This window comes from Capra hircus, chromosome 2, assembly GCF_001704415.2.
Source record: "Capra hircus breed San Clemente chromosome 2, ASM170441v1, whole genome shotgun sequence".
NCBI classification, from domain to species: domain Eukaryota; kingdom Metazoa; phylum Chordata; class Mammalia; order Artiodactyla; family Bovidae; genus Capra; species Capra hircus.
The window spans coordinates 111598219-111623434 of NC_030809.1; the positions used below are offsets into that span (position 1 = coordinate 111598219).

The window sequence follows — 25216 nt, forward strand, 5'->3', positions numbered from 1 at the left end:
CCCTGTTTTCTTTAGGTGGACTCTGTAAATGGAAATAAACAATTTGGAAATATATGAGAGCAAGATTGTGGTGCTGATCTGGGGGAAAGCTATTCACTATCCCTGCCCCCCACCAACACACACACACCCCTCCCTTACACACATCTGATTACCTCCTAACAACTAAGAGTAAAGTGACAACACATGAGAGGCGGACATGCAGAGGGATGCAATCCAGGACAATGGTTTCAAAGGTCTGAGGGAACAGAAAGTTGAAGGCACTGCTTTTTACTTACTGAGACTAAGTTCTCCTCCACGAAGGGAGTAAGCATGTGAGACCGGATGGTAACCATGATGTCACTGAAATCCAGACCAGAAATCAGGCCACTTTTGCTTTTGTCTTTGAGAGCAAAGGCTTGCCTTGCATGTTCCAATTGTAGTTCCTGGAGGAAGAAGTCAGAAACAGGGCCTCAGGCTGACGGAAGCATACCCCAAAATGTGTGTTTTAGAAAAGCAGAGACATCCTTCCTCTACATACATTTACTTTAAAAATGAATGATACACATCTCTGAATGTACAGCAAAACTCTTCATGTCTTTTCAAAAAGCACATTTGCCTGAAAATATATTTACTATATGTTATTTCTCAGAAAGAAAAGTGAGTCACAGAATGTCAATAAAAAGGGAGGGAGAAAAAAAAAAAAAACCTTTGTTTACTTGAAAAGTTTCCATTACTGAAAACAGAGTATTTTTTCAGTGCTTTAAGTTTTTGATTTTAAAATATGTAGTAACTCTCCTGCTTGAAGAAGTTCTTGTCATCCCAGAGCACTTCTTAGATTACAGGTGGCTCTCCCTGTCCGAGGTTTTCATGTCCTTAGATTCAACCAACCACAGCTCAAATTCTAATATGAAAGTTATGAATAACAAACTGCATAAACACTGTTCATCTATCACTCTATGTGGCCTTGAGTGACACCCACAAACTGTAAAACAATCCAGAAAATCACAGAACTTTTCAGCTACTGGGCAGCCAAACTTTGCAGTAGGTGATATCAATTAAAATTTAAAAAAAAACAAAGTGGGCTTCCCTGGTGGTCCAGTGATTACCAATCCACCTGCCAAATCAGGGTATGCAGGTTTGATACCTGATCCAGGAAGATCCCACATGCTGTGGGGGAACTAAGCCCGAGTGCCATAACTACTGAGCCCCACGCGCCCTAGATACCATGCTCTCCAACAAGAGAAGCCCCTGCTCGTTGCAACTAGAGAAAGTCCCTGCACAGCCAAAAATTAATTAACTAATTAAATTTTTAAAGTGCAGTAATACCCTAGTTCAGTTCAGTCACTCAGTCATGTCTGACTCTTTGCAACCCCATGAACCACAGCATGCCAGGCCTCCCTGTCCATCACCAACTCCCTGAGTTCACTCAAACTCACGTCCATCGAGTCGGTGATGCCATCCAGCCATCTCATCCTCTGTCGTCACCTTTTCCTCCTGCCCCAAATCCCTCCCAGCATCAAGGTCTTTTCCAATGAGTCAACTCTTCGCATGAGATGGCCAACGTACTGGAGTTTCAGCTTTAACATCATTCCCTCCAAAGAACACCCAGGGCTGATCTCCTTTAGAATGGACCGGTTGGATCTCCTTGCACTCCAAGGGATGCTCAAGAGTCCTCTCCAACACCACAGTTCAAAAGCATCAATTCTTCAGTGCTCAGCTTTCTTCACAGTACAACTTTCACATCCAGACATGACTACTGGAAAAACCATAGCCTTGACTAGATGGACCTTTGTTGGCAAAGTAATGTCTCTGCTTTTTAATATGCTATCTAGGTTGGTCATAACTTTTCTTCCAAGGAGTAAGCGTCTTTTAATTTCATGGCTGCAGTCACCATCTGCAGTGATTTTGGAGCCCCCCAAAATAAAGTCTGTTTCCACCGTTTCCCCATCTATTTCCCATGAAGTGATGGGACCAGATGCCATGATCTTCGTTTTCTGAATGTTGAGCTTTAAGCCAACTTTTTCACTCTCCTCTTTCACTTTCATCAAGAGGATTTTTAGTTCCTCTTCACTTTCTGCCATAAGGGTGGTGTCATCTGCCTATCTGAGGTTATTGATATTTTTCCCGGCAATCTTGATTCCAGCTTGTGCTTCTTCCAGCCCAGCGTTTCTCATGATGTACTCTGCATAGAAGTTAAATAAGCAGGGTGACAATATACAGCCTTGACGTACTCCTTTTCCTATTTGGAACCAGTCTGTTGTTCCATGTCCAGTTCTAACTGTTGCTTCCTGACCTGCATACAGGTTTCTCAAGAGGCAGGTCAGGTGGTCTGGTATTCCGATCTCCTAAGGACTATTTAAAAGTCAAAATTAGAGCATTTCTTTCCTAGGACATATGACATAATCCAAATAAATCTGTTATCACAACATCATAATAGTGCTATTAGATGCCATTTTCACACTATTTGCAATTCTGGAAATAATGAAAGTGAGTCGTTCAGCTGTGTCCAACTCTGTGACCCCATGGACTGTAGCGCTCCAAGTCCTTTGTCCATGGAATTCTCCAGGCAAGAATACTAGAGTGGGTTGCCAGTTCCTTTTCCAGGGTATCTTCCCTATGGATTTCAGTCTGAGCCACCAGGGAAGCCCTTGGAAACAATATTCCTATCTAAATATATAAATATTATTCACAGAAGATATATTAAACATTACAATTAGCATTATCATTCTTTTATAAAAGCCTACAAATCAATGTTGATTTACCCTTTTCTGACATTTAAAATAGCTTTTGATAGAAGTTTTGCCATTTTACTAATTATATTTTTATGTATCTCAACAGTGGTTGAAAGACATTAAAACTGGTTTTACTCATGATTCATTACACTATACATTTGTTTTAAATGTGTATAAAATATACATATAAATATGTCCATAGTTTTATGATATTTAACAATAAAACAAGTTTTTAAGTATTTTCTTAGCAGGTTAACAAGCTAGAGACAAGTTTATCCAATCTACTAAATCTTCAATAATCTTAACTTTTAAAAAATTTAATAATATCATCACACATATTTGGATTTTCTTGAAAAGACCAACAGAAGCAGAGAAACTAAAAATCAACTGGTAAAAATATATGAAAGATAGAGTACAAAATAAACAACCAGCATGATTTAACAAGGATTTCCAGGTGGCACTAGTGGTAAAAAAAATCCACCAGCCAATCCTGAAGACTCAAGAGATGCAGGTTCGACCCCTGGGTCAGGACGATCCCTTGAAGCAGGAAATGGCAACCCTCTACAGCGTTCTTGCCTGGAAAATTCCATGGACAGAGGAGCCTGGCAGGTTAGAGTCCATGGGGCCGCAGACAGTCGGGCACAACTGAGCAACTAAGCACCACACACACGATTTGAAAAAGTAGTTTTCTTTTCCACCCCTTCTTAAATTCCAACTTATTAAAGTATATAAGCATCTGAATGCAGAGTTCCAAAGAATAGCAGGGAGAGATAAGAAAGCCTTCTTAAGCGACCAATGCAAAGACATAGAGGAAAACAACAGAATGGGAAAGACTAGAGATCTCTTCAAGAAAATTAGAGATACCAAAGGAACATTTCATGCAAAGATGGGCTCAATAAAGGACAGAAACGGTATGGACCTAACAGAAGCAGAAGATATTAAGAAGAGGTGGCAAGAATACACAGAAGAACTATACAAAAAAGATCTTCATGACCCAGATAATCACAATGGTGTGATCACTAATCTAGAGCCAGACCTCCTGGAATGTGAAGCCAAGTGGGCATTAGGAAGCATCACTACAAACAAAGCTAGTGGAGGTGATGGAATTCCAGTTGAGCTATTTCAAATCCTGAAAGATGATGCTGTGAAAGTGCTGCATTCAATATGCCAGCAAATTTGGAAAACTGAGCAGTGGCACAGGACTGGAAAAGGTCAGTTTTCATTCCAATCCCAAAGAAAGGCAATGCTAAAGAATGCTCAAACTACTGCACAATTGTATTCATCTCACACGCTAGTAAAGTAATGCTCAAAATTCTCCAAGCCAGGCTTCAACAATACGTGAACCGTCAACTTCCTGATGTTCAAACTGGTTTTAGAAAAGGCAGAGGAACCAGAGATCAAATTGTCAACATCTGCTGGATCATGGAAAAAGCAAGAGAGTTCCAGAAAAACATCTATTTCTGCTTTATTGACTATGCCAAAGCCTTTGACTGTGTGGATCACAATAAACTGTGGAAAATTCTTCAACAGATGGGCATACCAGACCACCTAACCTGCTTCTTGAGAAACCTGTATGCAGGTCAGGAAGCAACAATTAGAACTGGACATGGAACAACAGACTGGTTCCAAATAGGAAAAGGAGTACGTCAAGGCTGTATATTGTCACCCTGCTTATTTAACTTCTATGCAGAGTACATCATGAGAAACGCTGGGCTGGAAGAAGCACAAGCTGGAATCAAGATTGCTGGGAGAAATATCAATAACCTCAGATATGCAGATGACACCACCCTTATGGCAGAAAGTGAAGAGGAACTAAAAATCCTCTTGATGAAAGTGAAAGAGGAGAGTGAAAAGTTGGCTTAAAGCTCAATATTCAGAAACGAAGATCATGGCATCTGGTCCCTTCACTTCATGGGAAATAGATGGGGAATCAGTGGAAACAGTGTCAGACTTTATTTTGGGGGGCTCCAAAATCATTGCAGATGGTGACTGCAGCCCTGAAATTAAAAGACGCTTACTCCTTGGAAGAAAAGTTATGACCAACCTGGATAGCATATTAAAAAGCAGAGACATTACTCTGCTGACTAAGGTCTGTCTAGTCAAGGCTATGGTTTTTCCAGTAGTCATGTATGGATGTGAGAGTTGGACTGTGAAGAAGGCTGACCGCCGAAGAATTGATGCTTTTGAACTGTGGTGTTGGAGAAGACTCTTGACAGTCCCTTGGACTGCAAGGAGATCCAACCAGTCCATTCTAAAGGAGATCAGCCCTGGGTGTTCATTGGAAGGACTGATGTTGAAGCTGAAACTCCAGTACTTTGGCCATCTCATGCGAAGAGTTGACTCATTGGAAAAGACCCTGATGCTGGGAGGGATTGGGGGCAGGAGGAAAAGGGGACGACCAAGGATGAAATGGCTGGATGGCATCATGGACTCGATGGACGTGAGTCTGAGTGAACTCCGGGAGTTGGTGATGGACAGGGAGGCCTGGCGTGCTGCGATTCATGGGGTCGCAAAGAGTCGGACACGACTGAGCGACTGAACTGAGCTGAAAGTATAAGTGACAAAATTGTAGCATATTTAAAAATGTGTACAGTTATGATTTGACATATGTATACATTGCACAAGGACTCCCACCATTGAGTTAACTAACACATCCATCACTTCACATACTTTTTTTTTTGACAAGAACACTCTTGGCAAATTTCAATTATACAATACAGTATTTTCATCACCATGTTATACATTAGATCTTCAGATTTTATTTATCTTATAGTAAAACTCATGCCCTTTTCCAGCCTCTTCCTATTTCTCCTACCCCCTCCAATCATAGTCATTATTCTACCCTGTTTCTACGTATACAATGTTTTATTTTTTAAGTGATACCAGGAAGCATTTGTCTTTCTGTGACTGGCTTATGACACTTAGTAGAATGCCCTCCAAGTTCAGCCATGTAGTTGCAAATGACAGGATTTCCTTTCCTGTTGTTGTTGAATAGTATTCCATTGCATAAATGTGGAATGAGATGTGTGCGTGTGTGTACACACACATGACACATTTTCTTTAACCATTCTTTTGTCAATGGACACTTGTTTCTGTACCTTGGCTACTATGATAATGCTGCAATAAACAAGAATACAGATAGTCTCTTTGAGATGATGACTTTGTTTCCTTTGGATACACACTCAGAAGTAGGACTGATGGATTACAGAGGCTCTTTTAACTCCTTGAGAAATTCCCGTATTTTTTTCCATGGTGGCTGTACCAGTTTACTTTCCCATCAAGAGTGTACACAGGTTCCCTTTCCTCCACATCCTTAATGATATTTGTCATGTCTGGTCTTTTCACTAACAGACAACGCAGTAAGCGTGAGGTGATACTTCATTGTGGTTATGATTCACATTTTCCTGATTAGCAATGCTGAGCAAGTTTCCATCTATTTGTTGGCGATCTGTATGTCTTCTTTGGAAAAATGTTTATTCTGGTCCCTTGTCCATTTTGTAATTGCATTTGAGGGTGTTTGCTCTGTTCTGCTACTGAGCTGAATGAGTTCCTTGTATTTTTTGGATATGAATCCTTTTATCAGATATAGAGTTTGAAAACATTTTCTCCCATTCCATAGCTTTTCATTCTGTTGTTGGTTTTCTTTGCTGTGCGGCTTTTCAGTTTGATGTAGTCCTACACGTTTCTTTTTCTTTTTGGTGCGTTTGCTTGTGGTGTCAAATTCAAAAAAATCATCGCCAAGATGGATGTCAAGGAGCTTACTCTCCATGTTTTATTCCAGGGGTTAAAAGTTTCAAGTCTTACATTTAAGTTTTCAATCCATTTTGAGCTGGCTTTTGTGTACGGTTTAAGATAGGAGTCCCGTTTCCCCAACACCATTTATTAAAGAGACTGATGCTGAAGCTTAAACTCCAATACTTTGGCCACCTGATGCGAAGAGCTGACTCATTTGAAAAGACCCTGATGCTAAGAAAGATTGAGGGCAGGAGGAGAAGAGGACGACAGAGGATGAGATGGTTGGATGGCATCACCAACACAATGGACATGGGTTTGGGTGGATTCTGGGAGTTGGTGATGAACAAGGAAGCCTGGCGTGCTGCAGTTCATGGGGTTGCAAAGAGTCAGACACGACTGAGTGACTGAACTGAACTGAACCCTTTCTCCATATACACATGGCTTTATTTCTGGGCTCTTTGTTCTGCTCCATTGATCTATAGGTCTGTTTTATGACAATATCATACTGTTTTGAATGCTATACCTTCATAACATAGTTTGAATTCAGGAAGTGTCATCCCTGCAGCTTTGTTCTTTCTCAAGATAGATTTGGCAATTTGGGTTTTGTTTTTGTGTGTGTGTGGTTCCATACAAATTTGAGGATTGTTTTTTTTCCAATTCTGTGAAAAACGCTGCTGGAATTTTGACAGGGATTGCACTGAATCCATAAATTGTTTTGAGTATTATGGATATTTTAACAATATTAATTTCTCAGTCCATGAACACAAAATCTTTTCATTTATGTCTTCAGTTTCTTTCATCAACATCTTATAGTTACCAGATCTTTCACTTAAATTTACTCTGGTTTCCTTCTTTTTCATATTATGAAACAATCTTCTTAATTTACCTTTCCAATAGTTTGTTGCTGGTGTACAGAAATGCTACTCAGTGTTGTATACTAATTTTATACCTGTCAATTTTCCTGAAATTATTTTTAGTTCTAACAGTATTTTCAGTTCAGTTCAGTTACTCAGTCGTGTCCAACTCTTTGCGACCCCATGAATCGCAGCACAGTATTTTGTGTAAGCATAAAATCTTTAGGGTAGTCTACATATATCATGTCCTCTGCAAGCAAGGACAACTTTAATTTTTCCTTTGCAACTTGGATGCCTTTTACTTCTTTTCCAATTGCTCTGGTTAGGACTTCCATTCCCTTGTTTTTAATCTAAAATTTTTTTTAATTTATTTTTGGCTACACTGGGTCTTCATTGCCTTGCACGGGCTTTCTCTAGTTGCAGGGCGTGGGGGTTAATCCTCTAGTTGTGTCTCAGGGCTTCTCATTATGGTGCCTTCTCTTGTCATGGAGCATGGCTCTAGGGCATGTCGGTTTCAGTAGTTGTGGGCTTAGTTGCCTGGTGGCATGTGGAATCTTCCTGGACCAAGAATCAAAACCATGTCCCCTGCATTGGTAGGCAGATTCTTTACCACTGGATCACCAGCAAAGTCCTTTGATTACCTTTTGAATAATAGTGATAACAGTGGACATCCTTGACTTGTTCCTGATCTTAGAGGAAAAGCTTTCAGCTTTTGAGTGTGACGTTAGCTGTAGACTTGTCATCTACAGCCTTTATTATATTAGTATATTCCATCTACATCTACTTTGAGGTTTTATCATGAAAGGATCTTGAATTTTGTCAAATGCTTTTTCTGCATCCATATTGAAATGATCATGATTTTTAATCCTTCATTTTGTTAATACGGTCTATCATATTTAATGATTAGCATATGTTGAATCATCCGTACATCTCAGGAGTAAGTTCCACTTCATTATGATCCTTTTAGTCTACTATTGAATTCAGTTGGCTAATATTTTGTTGAGAATATGTCCATCTATCTTTATCAGGGATACTGACCTGTTCTTTTCTTTTCTTATAGTGCCCTTGTCTGGCTTTGGTATCAGGATAATACTGATCTTGTACAATGAATTTGGAAGAAGTGCACTCTCCTCTGTTTTTCAGAAGAGTTTGAGAAGGGTTGGTATTAATTCTTCTTAAAATGCTTGGCAATATTCATCAGTGAAGCCAAAATCACTGCAGATTGTGACTGCAGCCATGGAATTAAGATGATTGCTCCTTGGAAGAAAAGCTATGACAAACCTAGACGGCAGTATATTAAAAAGCAGAGACCATACTTTGCCAACAAAGGGCCCTATAGTCAAAGCTATGGTTTTTCCAGTAGGCATGTACAAATATGAGAGTTGGGCCATAAGGAAGGCTAAGCACCAAAGAATGAATGATTTCCTCCAGTGGTACTAGAGGAGACTCTTGACGGTCCTTTGGACAGCGAGGCGATCAAACCAGTCAACCTTAAAGGAAATCAACCCTGAACATTCACTGAAAGGACTGATGCTAAAGCTGAAGCTCCGATATTTTGGCCACCTGATGTGAAGGGCCAACTCACTGGAAAAGACCATGATTCTGGCAAAGACTGAGGGCAGGAGGAGAAGGTGGCAACAGAGGATGAGATGGTTGGATGGCATCATCAACTCAATGGACATGAATTTGAGCAAACTCTGGGAGATGGTGAAGGACAGAGAAGCCTGGTGTGCTGCAGTCCATGGGGTCACAAGGAGTCGAACACAATTGAGCAACTGAACAACAGTGAAGCCGTCTGGTCCTGGACTTCTCTCTATTGAGAGGTTTTTATTTACTAATTCAATCTCTTTGCTGGTAACTGGTCTGTTTAGATTTTCCATTTCTTCATTAAATAGAAGTAGGTTGTATGTTTCTAGGAATTTATCCATTTCTTCTAGGTCATCTCATTTGTTGGTATATAGCTGTTTATAGTAGTTTCTTATGATCTTTATCAGTTGTAATCAGTCTCCTCTTTGATTTTATTTGAGTCTTCTTTTTTCCTTAGTGTAGCTAAATGTTTGTCAATTTTACTTTTTAAAAAAACCCATTCTTGGTTTCATTGATCTTTCCTATTGTCTTTCTAGTCTCTATTTCATTTATTTCTGCTTTGATCTTTGTTAATTCCTTCTGACTTTGAGCTTATTCTCTTTCTAGTTCCTTGAAGTACAAAGGTAGACTGAGGTTTTTTTTTGTTTTTGTTTTTCGTAATGTAGGTGTTTATCATTATAACCTTCCCTCTTAGAACTGCTTTTACTAAACACCAAAGAATGAATGCTTTGGTATGCTATGTTTCCATTTTCATTTGTCTCAAGATATTTTTTTACTTTCCTTTTGATTCTGTCTATGAACCATTATTTAGGAGCATGTTGTTCAATCTCCAATTTATAAATATTTTTCCTCTCCTACTTTAGTCCTTCTCCCTAACCCACTTCATATTTTTCTCACCTCAGTTCCGACCACATCATCCTTCAAATGAAGCAGGCACTTTAAATCTCTATTTCAGCCTTAAAATATGGTTGAAAGCATTCCCCAAGGAGAGGATATTCCTGAGCTGCATCAGAAGCAAGCATACATCTACTCCATCTTATATAGGCTTTCTCTTCCTCACTCCTGCTTATTTTCCTCCCGATTTATGCCTTTGTTACATCTTTGTCTTCTCCATGCATGCATCTTAACCTCTCAGAAATATCCAGTGGCAACCATGGGCATGATTAAGCCTTATTAATGACAGTACTGAAGGAAATGTGCACCTTCATGTTAAAGACAAAGCAGAATCCTCATTGCAAGACTAATGTCAGAAGAATAGATTTCCTATTTTCTATCAGGTCAACAGTTGAAGGACTCTTGTATCTTTTAAAGATATATATATTTGAAGTATCACATATGCAGCTATAGATTAAATGGAATTGGCTTCCAAATTCTCAAGTAGGGAACAGAGTGGAAAGTATAAGTAAAAAAATAAATAAATAACTGGTCAATATATAACTGCTGAAGCTGGTTGATGGGTACATGGGTTTTTTTTTTTTAATATAGACATCTTTCAAAATAAAAAGTTAAAAAATTAAAATTAAGGCCTTCAAAAAGAAGCAACTAAAGGAAAATACTTCTGCACATAAGCTCTCCATTTATGTAGTATAATCGAAACATCTGGGTAGAATAGATAACGTGATCACCCTAATGAAAAAAAAACAATACTCCAAACTTAGATAAAATATATTCTAAAGAGATAAAAATATTCTAATAAATAAAAGAAAATAAATCTGCTTCTAGATTGAAAGGGCAGGAAAAGGAACTGAGGGAAAGGGTAAATAAAGGAAGTTATACTAAAGCTAAAGATCTTGTGTTCTTAGAAATGCATCTCATCTAACTATGAGATAAAAATAGCAGAGCTTCAGAAATACTGTGGCTTTGAATGAGACTGAACTCATACATTTAGCTCTGTCTTTCAAAACTATTCCTCACCAACAATCACAGTAAAGAATGAAAAATAAAACAGAAGCTCTAAGACAAAGAGAACAAAAAAAGAAGATAGCAACTACATTTTTAAGTTTAGAGTGCAAATAGGCAAACGATAACTGGCTTAGAAGGCCCAAGAAAACTAGAAAAGCAAAAAAAAGCAATCCAATGTACGTAACAGAATCTGCCAAAGACTCATGCATTGGCTGTACCAGTACCCCTAGAGTGATGGCGAAGGTGGCACTGAGAATAGGAAGCTTAGATGGAAGTTCGTTTATAGAGCAGTTAGTTGCCTGCCATACTCCCCCAGAGACAGGCCTCTGGCCCTCTTCCAACCCTGGCACACAACAAGGTGAGTTTTAACAGAGGGTCTCTGGACTAAGAGAGACAAGGCACAGGTGAAGGGAGGAAAATAAACGAAAGCCCACTTCCACTGGAGGAGGAAAGGGCAACCCACTCCAGTATTCTTATCTGGAAAAATTCATGAACAGAGGAGTTTGGCAGGCTACAGTCCATAAGGCTGCAAAAAGTCGGACATGACTCCACACTGAATACTGAGACCTGTAACCCTCTTGTCTTACTCAGCAACCAGAATATCAAAAGCCAGGTCTAATACTTCAGATGGGAAGCCAAACGATTATTCTGATTCCCCTGTCCAAAATAAAAGATCTGAACTAGAGGGTCCCCAGTAAGACCACCCACCCAGAGAACTTTACAGTAAGGTACATGAACCCAAAGCTCCCAATAAGCCTCAATCCTAATTTTAATATGAGCAGAAGACGACTTGGAAGAAGAGCTGCTAACATGAAAAACAGAGATCCGAACAAAAAGAAATAAAGTAACTTGAAGGAAAAAGGCAGATTGCAAGAAGAAGAAAATTTAAAAACAAAACACCTGTCTATAATATTTTTGGAGAAGTGAGAGAAAATAGTACATTCATGAAAGAAGAACAGTATAGTTTTTAAAAAATATTAGGAAACCAAAAAGAACTCCTGAAAATTAGAAATATAATAAAAACAACTTAATAGAAGATTCAGGAGAGAAAAGAGAACTAAAGGATCATACAGTTATTATATTTACTAGTTCAAGATAAGAAAAAACAATAGAAGAATATTTTCAAGAACTGAAGTACACAGCTTTCAAATTAAAAGAGCCCCTGAATGTCCAACACAATGAATAAAAATAAACTCACATCAAGGTACATCATCATGAAATTTCAAAACACTGAAAATAAACAAAAATCTTAAAACCTCTAGAATGGGGGGAAAAAACTATCAAAAGAGACCAAAAATGAGAATGGTAATTAACTGCTCAGTGGCAACACTGGATGTTAGAAGAAAAAAAAAAAGAGATTTATTTTCAAATTAGGTGGAAAATAAATTCCTATTAAAATTCTATACCTGGCCAAACTAAATGTAATGATAGAGCAGAGGTTTTCAGATATAAAAAGTCTCACAAAAGAATTATCTTACTTTCCTTAGGAAGCCCTTGCAGTAAGTATTCTACCAAAAAGAGGGGGAAAAAATCATAGCAAATGAAGAGATGAAATCCAGCAAATAGAAGGTTCAACATAACAGGAGGGCAAATGGACTCCCCAGCATGAAGGTGAAGGGAGATCACAAGCTGATAGCTATGTAATAAGTACAAAGTTGGGTATCAGAAAGTTCCAGAAAAGCGGTGCAGGGGCTGTGGGAAACTGTCTGGTAGTTCCTCAGAAAGTTAAAATTATCATATGATCCAACAAGCCCACATCTTAGAAATATACTCAAAAGATTCGAAAACAGGTATTCAAACAAATACACGCACACCAACGTGCAGCACTATTCGTAACAGCCGAAAGGCGAGAACCCAAGTAAGCGCCCATGAACTAATGAACAGATAGACAAGACACCATATACCCATACAATGGAATATTATTCAGCCACAAAAAGAACGAATTACTAATATCCACTACACATAGGTAATCCTTGAAAACACTATGCTAAGATGAAGCCAGACACAAGAATTCGCATTGTATAATTCCACTTATATGAAATATCCAGAATAAGTAACTCCATTGAGACAGAAAGCAAACTGGCGGCTTCGCGAGCTGAGGAGAGGCAAGGATGGAGTGTGACTGCTTCTTCGGTACAGGGTTTTCTTTTGGGGTAACGTGAAGGTTTTGGAATTAGAGCTGGGGAATGTACTAAGTGCCACTGAATTGTGCACTTTCACATGGCTAATTTAATGTTAAGCGAATTTTACCTCAAATTTTTTTTAAAAAAGAAAGCTCCTGGATTGCTCCAAAAGAACAAAACTGATCAGACACTTACTCTGTTTTAAATATATTAAAAATGAGAGTTTAATAGCTGAGGCAGAGTCTGAGAATGAGTTAGCATTAACACCCACAAAATGAACCTATGAAAATTAGAGTCTCTAAGAAAAGTAATCATTTGAGTCATGCACGATGTTTATAAAATTGTGGTGATTCAAATATGATAATCTAAGCAGAATCATGACATAATTCTACGGAGGGTGGGGACCGAAAATGTCTGACAGGAAAAGGTGAAAGAGCTAGTTGCCAATCTTCAGTTGTTCAAATTAAATTTAAAAAATATCTAAGAGGGAAAAATTAAAAATTGAAGTATCAGCAGTTCAAAACATTTAAATAATGTTTATTATTTAAAGCTATGAAAGTAAACACTGAAGGAAAGAAACAATTATAAGAATTTAAATAAGTTGCCTCTGGGAGTGGGAAATGAAAAATGAGGTTAAAATTCCACAGAGAATTGCCATTTTTTGGTAATAAACCTAATAAAAATAAAAGGGAAGGAGATAGAATGTTATATATTTGCACGGGTTATGAAAAACTAAGCTCACCTGAAGAAACTGTGTGAATTCTGTGTAGTTAAGGTGCTTCTTCCGATTATGCCCAAAATGTAGCCGGATAAATTCACAGTCCCAATTAAAAGGGATATGATGATGAATAGTAGTCTGTCCAAAAATTTCTTTGACATTTTCTTGAAAAGGAAAATAAAAATAAATAAATTATATCTGCAATAAGTAGTTTAGTCCACTGCAATGTTCCTACAGAAAGAAATTAAGAGAAATTTTAAAAGTCAATATTATCTGCTTCTATTAAGATTAGCTGCAAAATTTTTTGTGCCCAGAAACCCATGCACAGGAACACAATTGATACAAAATATAATTTTACAGTTAAGATTGTGTACCATTACATATAAGGCCATGAGATTCTTAATTTCTCTTGATTTAATTTTAATTAGTTAGTGATTTATATCTTGCACTATAAATGGCTGCTACTTTGCATTCCAGTATAAAATCAATAGTGTTTTCCCGGTTCCTCAAGGAGTCGAATTAAGCCCTTTATCAGAAGCATGAATACCTAAATTACGGTATAATGCAATATTTGTCATACTAAGTATGGCTTGATTGAGGCTTGATTATTACATTCACACTAGCCTGAATATATCTATTGAAGATAGGTATAAGAAATACTACCCAAAGCATATCATTAGCTCAGCAGCAAGCACCTTATTAAAAGCTTCTGATATTGTCAAAAATATGGTCTTGACACAAAGCTTCAAAATCCCCATAAAAACCATGATTATTAGTCTCAGCTATTAAAATATTTTAAGATAAGTGAAATTAGTGATTCACTTTTAAATAAAGAAGGACTAAACACAGTCTACTAACTTTTAGATAGGAACCAGTCACACCATGTAATATACAACCAAAACCCTCTGACAGCTTGTCTTCGTGCACTGACAATGGCATTCATTTGCTTACAGAGTTCTACACTTACTAGGAAAGTCAATTCACAAATGACTGGTACTTTAACAAGCATAGACTGGATAGACTAATTTAGAAGCTCATGCCAAAAAAAAAAAAAAAAATCATTAACAAAGTTAAGAAAGCAGGAAGCCTTTTACTGATGTCTTAAGACCAGAATTATTTTCAAATTTAAGCCAATTATATTAGTGAAAGGGTTTTATTATCTATAGCTATCAATTATATTAAGAATTAGTAAACATAAGCTTAATGTTTTATAATCTCCAACTATGCTATTTTATCTAATTTCTGAAAATTCTCTAAACAGATATCAATCTCACATTGTAAATGGTTTAATGGATTCCCTTTAGCTTTAATATTCTTTTTTTTGATAAAAGCATTGCTATGGTGGGGATGTAGGGGAAGTGTAAGAATCCTGAACTGGAAATCCTACCAGTCTGGACTCAACACGACAGCTCTGAATAGGTCACAGCGATCGGTCAGTTGGAAGGCGGCATTGGATGTCACTGGGGAGATGGGATTCTCATCTTTTCTTTCAAATGGAATGTAGCATCTATTTCTGGCCTAAATAGCAACAGTATTTCAGAGTTTTCAAATCATGTCAATTATTTTCATCTTCCATAACACAAATCAAAGATATGAGCTTTAGTTTCTGAAAGCAAAGAATTAATGCAGTAGCAAGTTATGGGATTCTAAACAACACAGAGGATTACCCTCAACTCTATGTGAGATTTCAACAAGTTGTAAAATATATTAAAGTTTACAAAATTATTAAAACAACAAGGATGGCAGAAAACCCTTTTGAGCTAAAAATACGATGGCAGTTTAGCAAAGATTTTTTTTTAGGATCCTACCTGCTTCTCTTTCCAAATTAATTTGGTTTCTTATTTTCAGTATTAAACTAAGGGAATATGAAGAAATTGATGGAAAGTATATTAGGATAACTTAATTACATTAAGAGAAATTATTAAAGGGAATAAGTTATTTTATAACCTTTATTTAAAGGTTAAAACTCTCAAAACTCAAGTGCTTGATAAGAAATATACTGTTATTGTATAAAACTTACTTAGTAGCAGTAACAGAATAAAACTGAATTCCCTTTGTATGTCTGGAAAATACCAGAATCTCATGTGAAACTATATCAAATAAAACCAGACTCAAAATCTTTCAAACTTATGAAAATTTAATGAACCATAAAAATTGCTTTTTCTATCACAAAAAGGACATTTATAAACCAAAATTACAATGTGTAATTTACATTCAAAAAAATAGCACTATAATAAAAACTTTTAACAAAAATTCTACTTAGTAAACTTCTTAGCAACCTTTAAATAAGATCTTACAATACCCTTGAAACAATTAAACTGATGGCTTAAATCACTCATATTAATTTCTCCAAATATAGAAGTGTCATTTTCCATGAATATTTGTTTAAACATTTCCCACTTCTCCCAAAGTGGTCAGCTGACAGTTTTGTACATGGTTTTATTATGACCATTATTATGTGCTATGGTTTATTAACTACCCCCAGACACTTTTAATTATTTTAGCCATGTCACAGGTTGCAAACTTTCAAACCTACTCTGGCATCTCTTGATATATCCCACTTCCTTTCTGTTACTGTTTCCACTACCAACTCCCTAAGGCTAAATCAGGAAGCTTAGAGGAATAATTAGTACAACTACTGTTTTAAAGTCAAATTCATAATTACCACTTTACTTTTACCAGGATATGCTTATCCAAAAAAAAAAAAAAAAAAAAGTTGTACAAAAGCTCCAGAACTGGAGAGCTTAATACTGAGGCATTAGCCCAAAGCACTAATGATCTCCTCTTATCCAGTTTTATCAGGCTCTGTATGACATGAAAGGGGGCACCAATAATCTCAAAAACACCCAATGTATCCAACTGAAACTACATAGTAAGTTTCTCCCCAGAGAGAATCCCGTCTTTCCAGTGGCAAACAAAGGTCTTTAGCTCTCTAAGCAGTGCTATTTCAGTGGCCACAGTCCTGGCTTGGATGAAAGTGATAGGAGAGTCACAGCTTATTGGCAACAGGATCATGATCGAGTGTTTTATATCAGGTTGGCATTGCTAAGGGAAATAGGAATCCATTTGTTTTCTGACATACAGAAAACAAAAGACCACTTTTTCACTTCCTGCGAAGCATGGGCTTATAAAAGAGATGGTTTATAATTCCTTTGAAAGGGGAAACGGGGTCAGATACAAAAGTAGCCTGTCGTGTTCTCTTTGCTTGAAGGAGAGGAGCACAATGATTTGTCAGGAGGGCAGGTAAATGGTGACAACTGTGATTAAGTAAAAATGTTCACAGACCTATAATATTAGTCAATTTAGCTGTATCAGTCACTTATGATGATTGGACTAAATGAAATACACGGAAGCATATATATTAGGTAAATATGTCTTAACAGAGGTTTTAATTTCCCCAGCAGCCCACACTGTGTCTCCCCATCTTATCCACCCTCATCCCTCCCCTGGTCCTTATGGGAGCTTCCTACTGGTCTTGTTCACCTTTCTGCAGTACAAAATTACCTCTGACCGGGGCTGGCACTCTTCTCCAAGACTGCCACCATGCCTGTTCCATGAATGAGCCTGGAAGGAGCTGCTGTACCAACGGTGTGGCCAGAGAACTCCTCCTGTAGGTATACAAGCCATCAGCCCTGTGACACAGCCCACCTACCATCAGCCCAACGACATCCTGATTCCAAGGATTCCAGCCCAGCAGGAGCCACTGCTTCCAGCTTATAGGCTTGAGAGCAAACATTTTTATTGTCAGAGGGGAAAAAAAAGAGAGTCCTCAACAGCTGTTTCACCTGCACAGTTCTTAAAGTGAAGTCAGAGAGGCTTTTAAAAGGACTCCCACCATGGACAATGAATATCCTTGTGTATAACTGAACAAAAACAATGGCAAGACTTGTGGAAGAGTTTCTCAGAGAAAGAAAACTTGAGGGGAAAGAAGAGGAACAACCAAGAGACTGAAAAAGAAAACAAAGGAAAACAAACAAGAACAATAAAAAAGATCAACAACAGGAGCTTGTGGAAGTCCCAGCCAACACAGCATGTCAAGCCAGACTTCTAAGTCCTACTTCAGGTGGCTTGTTAATTTCTGGGGTGACCTTCTCTGTTTTACTGAGGGAAAAGTACTTCTATTAACCTCTTTACCTACCTCCAAAAGGGACTACTGTACAATCAGTCCCCACAGTAGTCCTGCTGCCAAATATACGTAAAGGTCCATTTCTCAGGAAAAATGAGTTTACATTTAAAGAGCATCTACTACTATAGAAGGTAGATGCTTCAACAATCTATCACCAAATGGCATAAAAACAAGTGATACCATGTCCTTTTTTTACCTCAAACTCTAAGCATTCTTGAGTATTAATGTGACCTTCTCTGTAATATCTGAGTCTCAAAAATTCTAATTCGAACACCCAAGTGAAGCTCTCATTCTTACCAAGTTAAACTAGGTATTTATTACCATCAGGATTTCATATTATACTATGTCTATATCTTTGTTTCCACTGACAGAGGATATGACATTTTCCATATCTAGATTTCCATCTCCTAAACCTTTTAACCATAGCAGCAGTCATGCCTAAGACACTCCAATCTGATTATTATGCCCTTTATGGAAAAGGAGTATTTTAAAGGCACAAATGGAACATGTATTTATTTGCTATACACATTGGTGGTCAAACAGCATAAAATTAAAAGGAATCTCTACTTTTTGAGGGTTATACAGTCATACTGATGGTCAAACAGCATAAAATCAAAAGGAAAACCTACTTCTTGAGAGTTCTACAGTCAAGGGATAAAGATACGCCCCTGGAAAAGTTTCCTTGTAACAGTTCCCATTCCTATGCAAACACTTTCAGAACACAATATTGATGAGATTTTTAATAGGAAATTTAGAATACATTACATGTTTTATATTCATTTATTAGTTAATAGGTAAGAGTATTGTTGGGTTTTTTAGAATCCTTATTAAAGCAATAGGTTTCTTTTTTTTTTTTTTAACTTAGGACAAAGGTATGGCAACTACTGACAATACAGTGTAGAAGCGCTGGTTATCTTGGTTACCTCAATCCAATTCTATTCAGCACCCAGTACACTAGTGGATGATAGTGAAAGCAAGGCAAGTTACACTGGATCTAGCACACACCAGTCATGCAATGGCCCGTAGAAGGCTCATGCCACCAGGCAGAAACAGATATACAAGCCATTAAGAAATCATCCACAGCATGCATTAGAAGTTTCACTAAAAGAACACCAAAGAAGAAACAACTAACGATGTTATTCATTCTTTTAAAAACTTCAGAACCCTCTCCTGAGCTCGTACATTCTGAAATGGATTATCAACATTTTGATCTAAGTCCTCTCCCCTAGAGCAAAGGCATCTTTGAAAAAAAAAACTTGTCCAGCATTCAACTAAATGTTATTCAATACTGCTATATATATAAATACTTGCAAAGATATACACAATTTAAGTACACAATTTGATGTGTATAAAAGCCATATCTAAAAAAACAAAAGCATAGATGAGAACAATATATATAGACATACACATAAATTGTAAGAGTCCAAGAGAGAGAGATAATACTGATGGCATAATAGTTTTTCCCTAATCCATTACATTTTGTATCCAATATTCTCTCCTGCCTTTCTCTCCTGATGTGCACAAGAAAAAACTATACTTTAAATAAGCTCCAAACTAGAAAATATAAGTCCATCAGGTGAAAAGGACTGAGTTAGAATGGATCTAAATTTCTTTCTACCTAAACATACATCTGTAAAGATATAAGCATAATTCTTTTTATTGAGTGAGTACAAACATGAAAACTGACCTTTATCACAGATCCAAAATTCTATTAAAATTAACTCCAGGTTAATTATTTCCTTATGCTAAAATTCTGTAGTCAAATACAGCCTGAAATGAGTGGCCTTAGAAATCTTGTTAAATAGCATTTGTAACAGTTTCAGTGCTTTTTCCTCTCCTTCATTATGATTCTTTTCATTATAGTTAAGAAGGTTCGTCTAAAAATGAATCCTCAACATTAGGGAAGGGAATGGTCCAGGTCCCCAGGATTTAGGTGAACACCATCAAGAGAACCATCCAGTTGGCCAGGGATCACAAGAAAAACTTCAAAAGGGAGTTCAAATTCATCTTACTCTGTAAGAATTTTCCCAACTCTAATATGGAGCAGTAGAATGAAGGATTCTGGAGGAATTACATGTTCTGTTTACACCAGGTGCTATAAACACTAAAACTGATTTGTTTTGCTTTTAATTCTATTTGCATTTTCTTAACTCATAAATCAGTATGAGGGGAAAAACAAAAGATCTGTAAAATGCTAAAGCTGAAGGCTAATAACTATAAGCTTTCACTTGCATGAAATAATATGGTGTGTATAAACCATTTAGCTACTTCCTACACATTTTAATCCACTAATCAACAATGGCATGAGTCTCTATTGTTAGTCTGTTGAATAAACTGACTTGAGTGACTTATTTTTTAAAATAGAAATTGGAAAAGGTAATCAAAGAATCATAATACCAAGGTAAAAGGGACAAAGTAAGTTAGAATTTGGCTTTGGGAAATCTAATTTTTAAGCAAGCACACAGGATAGAAGTATGGGCATACTGTCACTAATACAGATATTTATATCAAGTTATTTCCCAAGCATCTGTGCACCATATTTAGAAGTAAGGCATACGAACACATGTGATAACTATTGAAAACAGAAAATTCAGCATTCTTAGAAGTACAAAGTTAATGCTGAATGATGAGATGATAAAGCCTTTATGTTTTAAACTATAAAATCTAGGCTTTTCTGAGGAAAGTCAACATTCTTTAGGAGGCAGAAAAGGCCAGGGCTTGCTCCAAAGAGAGAATGCCAAGATAAACGCAGAAACCTAAAGAGCTCTGAGTAGGTATTTATTTGGGAAAATGTTCTTACGCAGAAGACAACTGGGTCAGTGGGCAGAAGAAATCAGTTAATGCCGTGCTAGAACATACGCCCAGGAAGATGACAGCAAAGCTGCACCAGTCCTTTCCAATGCCTGCACTTCCTCACCATTCTCACCACAGCAGTGATTTCTCCCTTTAGGTTTAATAAGAGGATATTTGTTTTCTAACAAACACTACAGTGAATAAATATTTAGCACCGCGGCTCAGGGGAAGCTGGATTTTCAGGAGTCTAACACAAACTGATGCTAATTCACAGTGCACACCGCTAAAAGGGCTCAAGTTCCAGTTTTACAAGATGAAAAAGTTATCGAGATGTGTTTCATGACAATGTGAATATACTCAACACTACTGAACTGTACGCTTACAAATGGTTATGATGCTAAGGTTAGTGTTAGGTACTGTTTACCACAATGAAAAAAAATTCAAATATTAAAAAAAGGGAGGAGTGCTCTAGGTCCTTGAAAACACTACTTTTTAATTGAAAAGCCTATTGCAGGAAAAATTAGCTGATACTTTTACTAAAACATACTAATTTCTGGAAGTAAGCCTCTTTTAAAAAACTAATTTATAGCTATACATAGAAATCCTAGTTTGTACACTTTTGAGACATCCACAGTGTGCTCAATGATGTGCCTACCAAATAATTTAAATCGATTTCTACACCCAATTCAGAAGGCAACTTTAATATTCTAGCCTTCTTTTCTAAAATCAAAAATTTTAAATGGGGCTTCAGAGAATGCTAACTCTTCCTGCCTTAACCCCTTCGTTCAGTTCCATTCTTGGGCGTTAAAATGACACAGTAGCAGTTTTCCAAAGAGGCTCCAGAGAACCTTTGAATTCTCTACCCTGAAACCCCTTAAAGAATGAGATGATTACTCCATGTTGTTCAGTCTGTTTCATAAAAAATCTATCCCAGGCTGGCCCAGAACAAGGTAATTTTATACCACCAACTTTAGGAATGTGAAAGTGTCAGAGAGGCAATGAGTTGAAGCAACAACATTCCTACATTCCTTAATTTTTTCTTGCAATAGTTTAATGCTTTAAAGAAAATAAAACCATTTTAATTTTATCTACATAAATTCTTTTAGGAAATTAAAACTTCATTTTCTGACTAGCTCTTAAATAAGCAGCAATCTATATGCAGTTACTAAATTTAGCAATTAAAGATGGAACCAGCCTCACTAACTTCACTTAACTATATAATCTTTTTTTTTCCTTACCAAATGTCACCTCTCCATTTCCACTCTTGTCAAACAATTGGAAAGCCACTATGAACATGGAATCTGGAGCACATAATACAGATTCAAATGCCAAAAACTCTTGATAGGAGATCAACCTGGAATAAAATATACAATGTCATCAGCTGGTAACCTGCCTTTACAGTATGAACTATTGCTCAGGGTAACCAGACAACTGATGAAGGGAAGTTTCTCTATAGTGATATTCCAGATAATAAAGAAAGAAAGAATGATAGAATATTGGTTGGTGGTGGCGTCATCGCTAAGCTGTGTCCAACTCCTGTGACTCAATGGATTGCAGCCCACCAGGCTCCTCTGTCCATAGAATTTTTCAGGTAAGCATACTGGAGTGGGTTGCCATTTCCTTTTCCAGGGAATCTTGTTGACTCAGGGACCGAATCTGCGTCTCCTGCACTGCCAGGTGGATTCTTTACCACTGAACCATCAGGGAAGCCCATGATAGAATATTACCCTTTTATAAACTCTTAACACATTAATGGATCTAAATAATAATCAACAGTCCCTAAATATCACAGAAAGAAAGAGACTGGATGAAAAATAATTGAAACTGAATCTGACCAAGTCTCTACTAGATCAGAGTTTCTAAACCTCTGCACTCAACAGTGACATTTGAAGCTGGATAACTCTGCTGTGGGGGCCTCCTACGCATTGTATCGTGTTGAGCAACATCACTGACCTCTACCCACTAGACGCCAACAACACCCAGCACATTGAGAACCAATGTTTTAGATGTAATCAACAATTTGCAGAAAAAATATAAAGGACAAAGAAACATGTTAAATTAAACATTATGACAGAAACACAATCAGCAAAAATGTAGACTGTGGGAAATTAGAAGTAAACAATCTGGAGTTGGGAAAAAAAATTTTAAAGAAGATATGGAAGAGAACCAAATTAAAGACCTAAAAGATACAGCAATTAATTACAAAGATACATATCTTATTTGGATTCTGATTTAAACAAAGTAAAAAAATATATTTTTTAGTTTATAAGAAAATCAGGAAATGAAAATACTGATATAACACAAATGCTTGATAATACTGAGACATCATCTTTGAGGTTTGTTTTGGTAATTTTTCTTATCTTTTAGAAATATACATTGAGATATTTACAGATGAAATACATCATCTGGAATTTGCTTCAAAATAATCCAGGGGATGGAGGAATGGGTGGAGATATAAGTGAAACAAATTTAGTAACTATCTTCACAATTATTAAAAGTAGGTGTATTTAAAAAAAAAAGGTGTAAGAGACACATGTACCCCAATGTTCATCGCAGCACTGTTTATAATAGCCAGGACATGGAAACAACCTAGATGTCCATCAGCAGATGAATGGATAAGAAAGCTGTGGTACATATACACAATGGAGTATTACTCAGCCATTAAAAAGAATACATTTGAATCAGTTCTAATGAGATGGATGAAACTGGAGCCGATTATACAGAGTGAAGTAAGCCAGAAAGAAAAACACCAATACAGTATACTAACACATATATATGGAATTTAGAAAGATGGTAATGATAACCCTGTATACGAGACAGCAAGAGACACAGATGTATAGAACGGACTTTTGGACTCTGAGGGAGAGGGAGAGGGTGGGATGATTTTGGAGAATGGCACTGAAACATGTATACTATCATGTAAGAAACGAATCGCCAGTCTATGTTCGATACAGGATACAGGATGCTTGGGGCTGGTGCACGGGGATGATCCAGAGAGATGATATGGGGTGGGAGATGGGAGGGGGGTTCAGGATTGGGAATTCATGTACACCCATGGCAGATTCATGTCAATGTATGGCAAAACCACTACAGTATTAAGTAAAATAAAGTAAAAATAAAAATTAAAAAATAAATAAAAAATTAAAAAAGGTGTAGTCACACTTTATTAAAGTGAACTCTAACATGAACTGGGGTGATTACATGCATCAGCGCAGTTCATCCTTGGTTTAAAAAAAAAGTCTTAAAAAAGAATTAATACTCAAGGGGGATAATTTTGACAAAGTTTTGTTTCACTTTTACATATATATATTATATGTGATGTGTGCTTGTGCACTGTGATGTAAAATCTACTTTTTAGATCAAAAGAGTTTGTAGTCCACTGTAGTTAAACTATACTGGCAAATAAAAGCACAAATTAACCTCCAAAAATAGTGGGTGATGAGTATATTGAATTCATTACACTACTCTTTGTTTTATATATTTGAAATGTCACTAATAAAAACTTTAAAGGAAAATTCAAAACAAAAAGGAAAACCAAAGCTTATTCATCCTATAATACTAAAGGCTGTGAAACTAGCCAGTGGCCAAAACTACACTGAAATAGCCTTCAATGATTTTTGTTCTAATTTATTTTTTTATTGAAGGATAATTGCTTTACAGAATTTTGCTGTTTTCGTTCAAACCTCAACATGAGTCAGCCATAGGTATACATATATCTCCTCCCTGTTGAACCTCCCTCCTATCTCCCGCCCCATCCCACTCCTCTAGGTTGATACAGAGCCCCTGTTTGAGTTTTCTGAGCCATTGAGCAAATTCCTGTTGGCTATCTATTTTACATATGGTGGTGTAAGTTTCCAGGTTACTCTTCCCATACATCTCACCCTCTCCTCCCCTCTCCCCGTGTCCATAAGTCTATTCTCTATGTCTGTTTCTCCATTGCTGCCCTGTAAATATACTCTTCAGCACCATTTTTCTAGATTGTGTATATATGTGTTAGAATATGATATTTACCTTTCTCTTTCTGACTCACTTCACTCTGTATAATAGGTTCTAGGTTCATCCACCTCATCAGAACTGATTCAAATGCATTCCTTTTTATGGCTCAATAATATTCCATTGTGTATATACCACAATTTTTTTATCCATTCATCTGTCAATGGACATCTAGGTTGCTTCCATGTTCTAGCTTTGCAAATAGTGCTGCAATAAACAATGGGAAACATGTGTCTTTTTCAGTTTTGGTTTCCTGAGGGTATAATGCCTAGGAGTGGAATTGCTGGGTCATATGGTGGTTTTATTCCTAGTTTTTTTAAGGAATCTCCATACTGTCTCCATAGTGGCTGTCTCAATTTATATTTCCACCAACAGTGCAAGAGCATTCTTTTCTCCACACCCTCTCTAGCATTTCTTGTTTGTAGACTTTTTGATGATGGCCGTTATGACTGGCGTGATGTGATATCTCATCGTAGTTTTGATTTGCATTTCTCTAATAATGAGCAATGTTTGAACATCTTTTCATGCGTTTGTTACCCATCTGTATGTCTTCTTTGGAGAAATGTCTGTTTAAGTCTTTTTCCCACTTTTTGACTGGGAAAATGACTATACTACCAAATGCAATCTACAGATTCAATTCAATCCCTATCAAACTACCAATGGCATTTTTCATA

General features: G+C 37.0%; 1 protein-coding gene across 2 annotated transcripts in view; it reads right to left on the reverse strand.

The window, feature by feature from the left end:
- Positions 1-25216, reverse strand: part of SLC25A12 (solute carrier family 25 member 12) — a 97342-nt gene that overhangs the window by 41780 nt on the left and 30346 nt on the right. For both annotated transcript variants that reach the window (XM_018064608.1, XM_018064606.1), the window contains exons 4-6: positions 21788-21903; positions 13655-13794; positions 276-422 (exon numbers count right to left, since the gene is read on the reverse strand). In XM_018064608.1, the coding sequence (XP_017920097.1) occupies positions 276-422; positions 13655-13794; positions 21788-21903 (403 nt within the window). The remainder of the gene's footprint in view (positions 1-275; positions 423-13654; positions 13795-21787; positions 21904-25216) is intronic.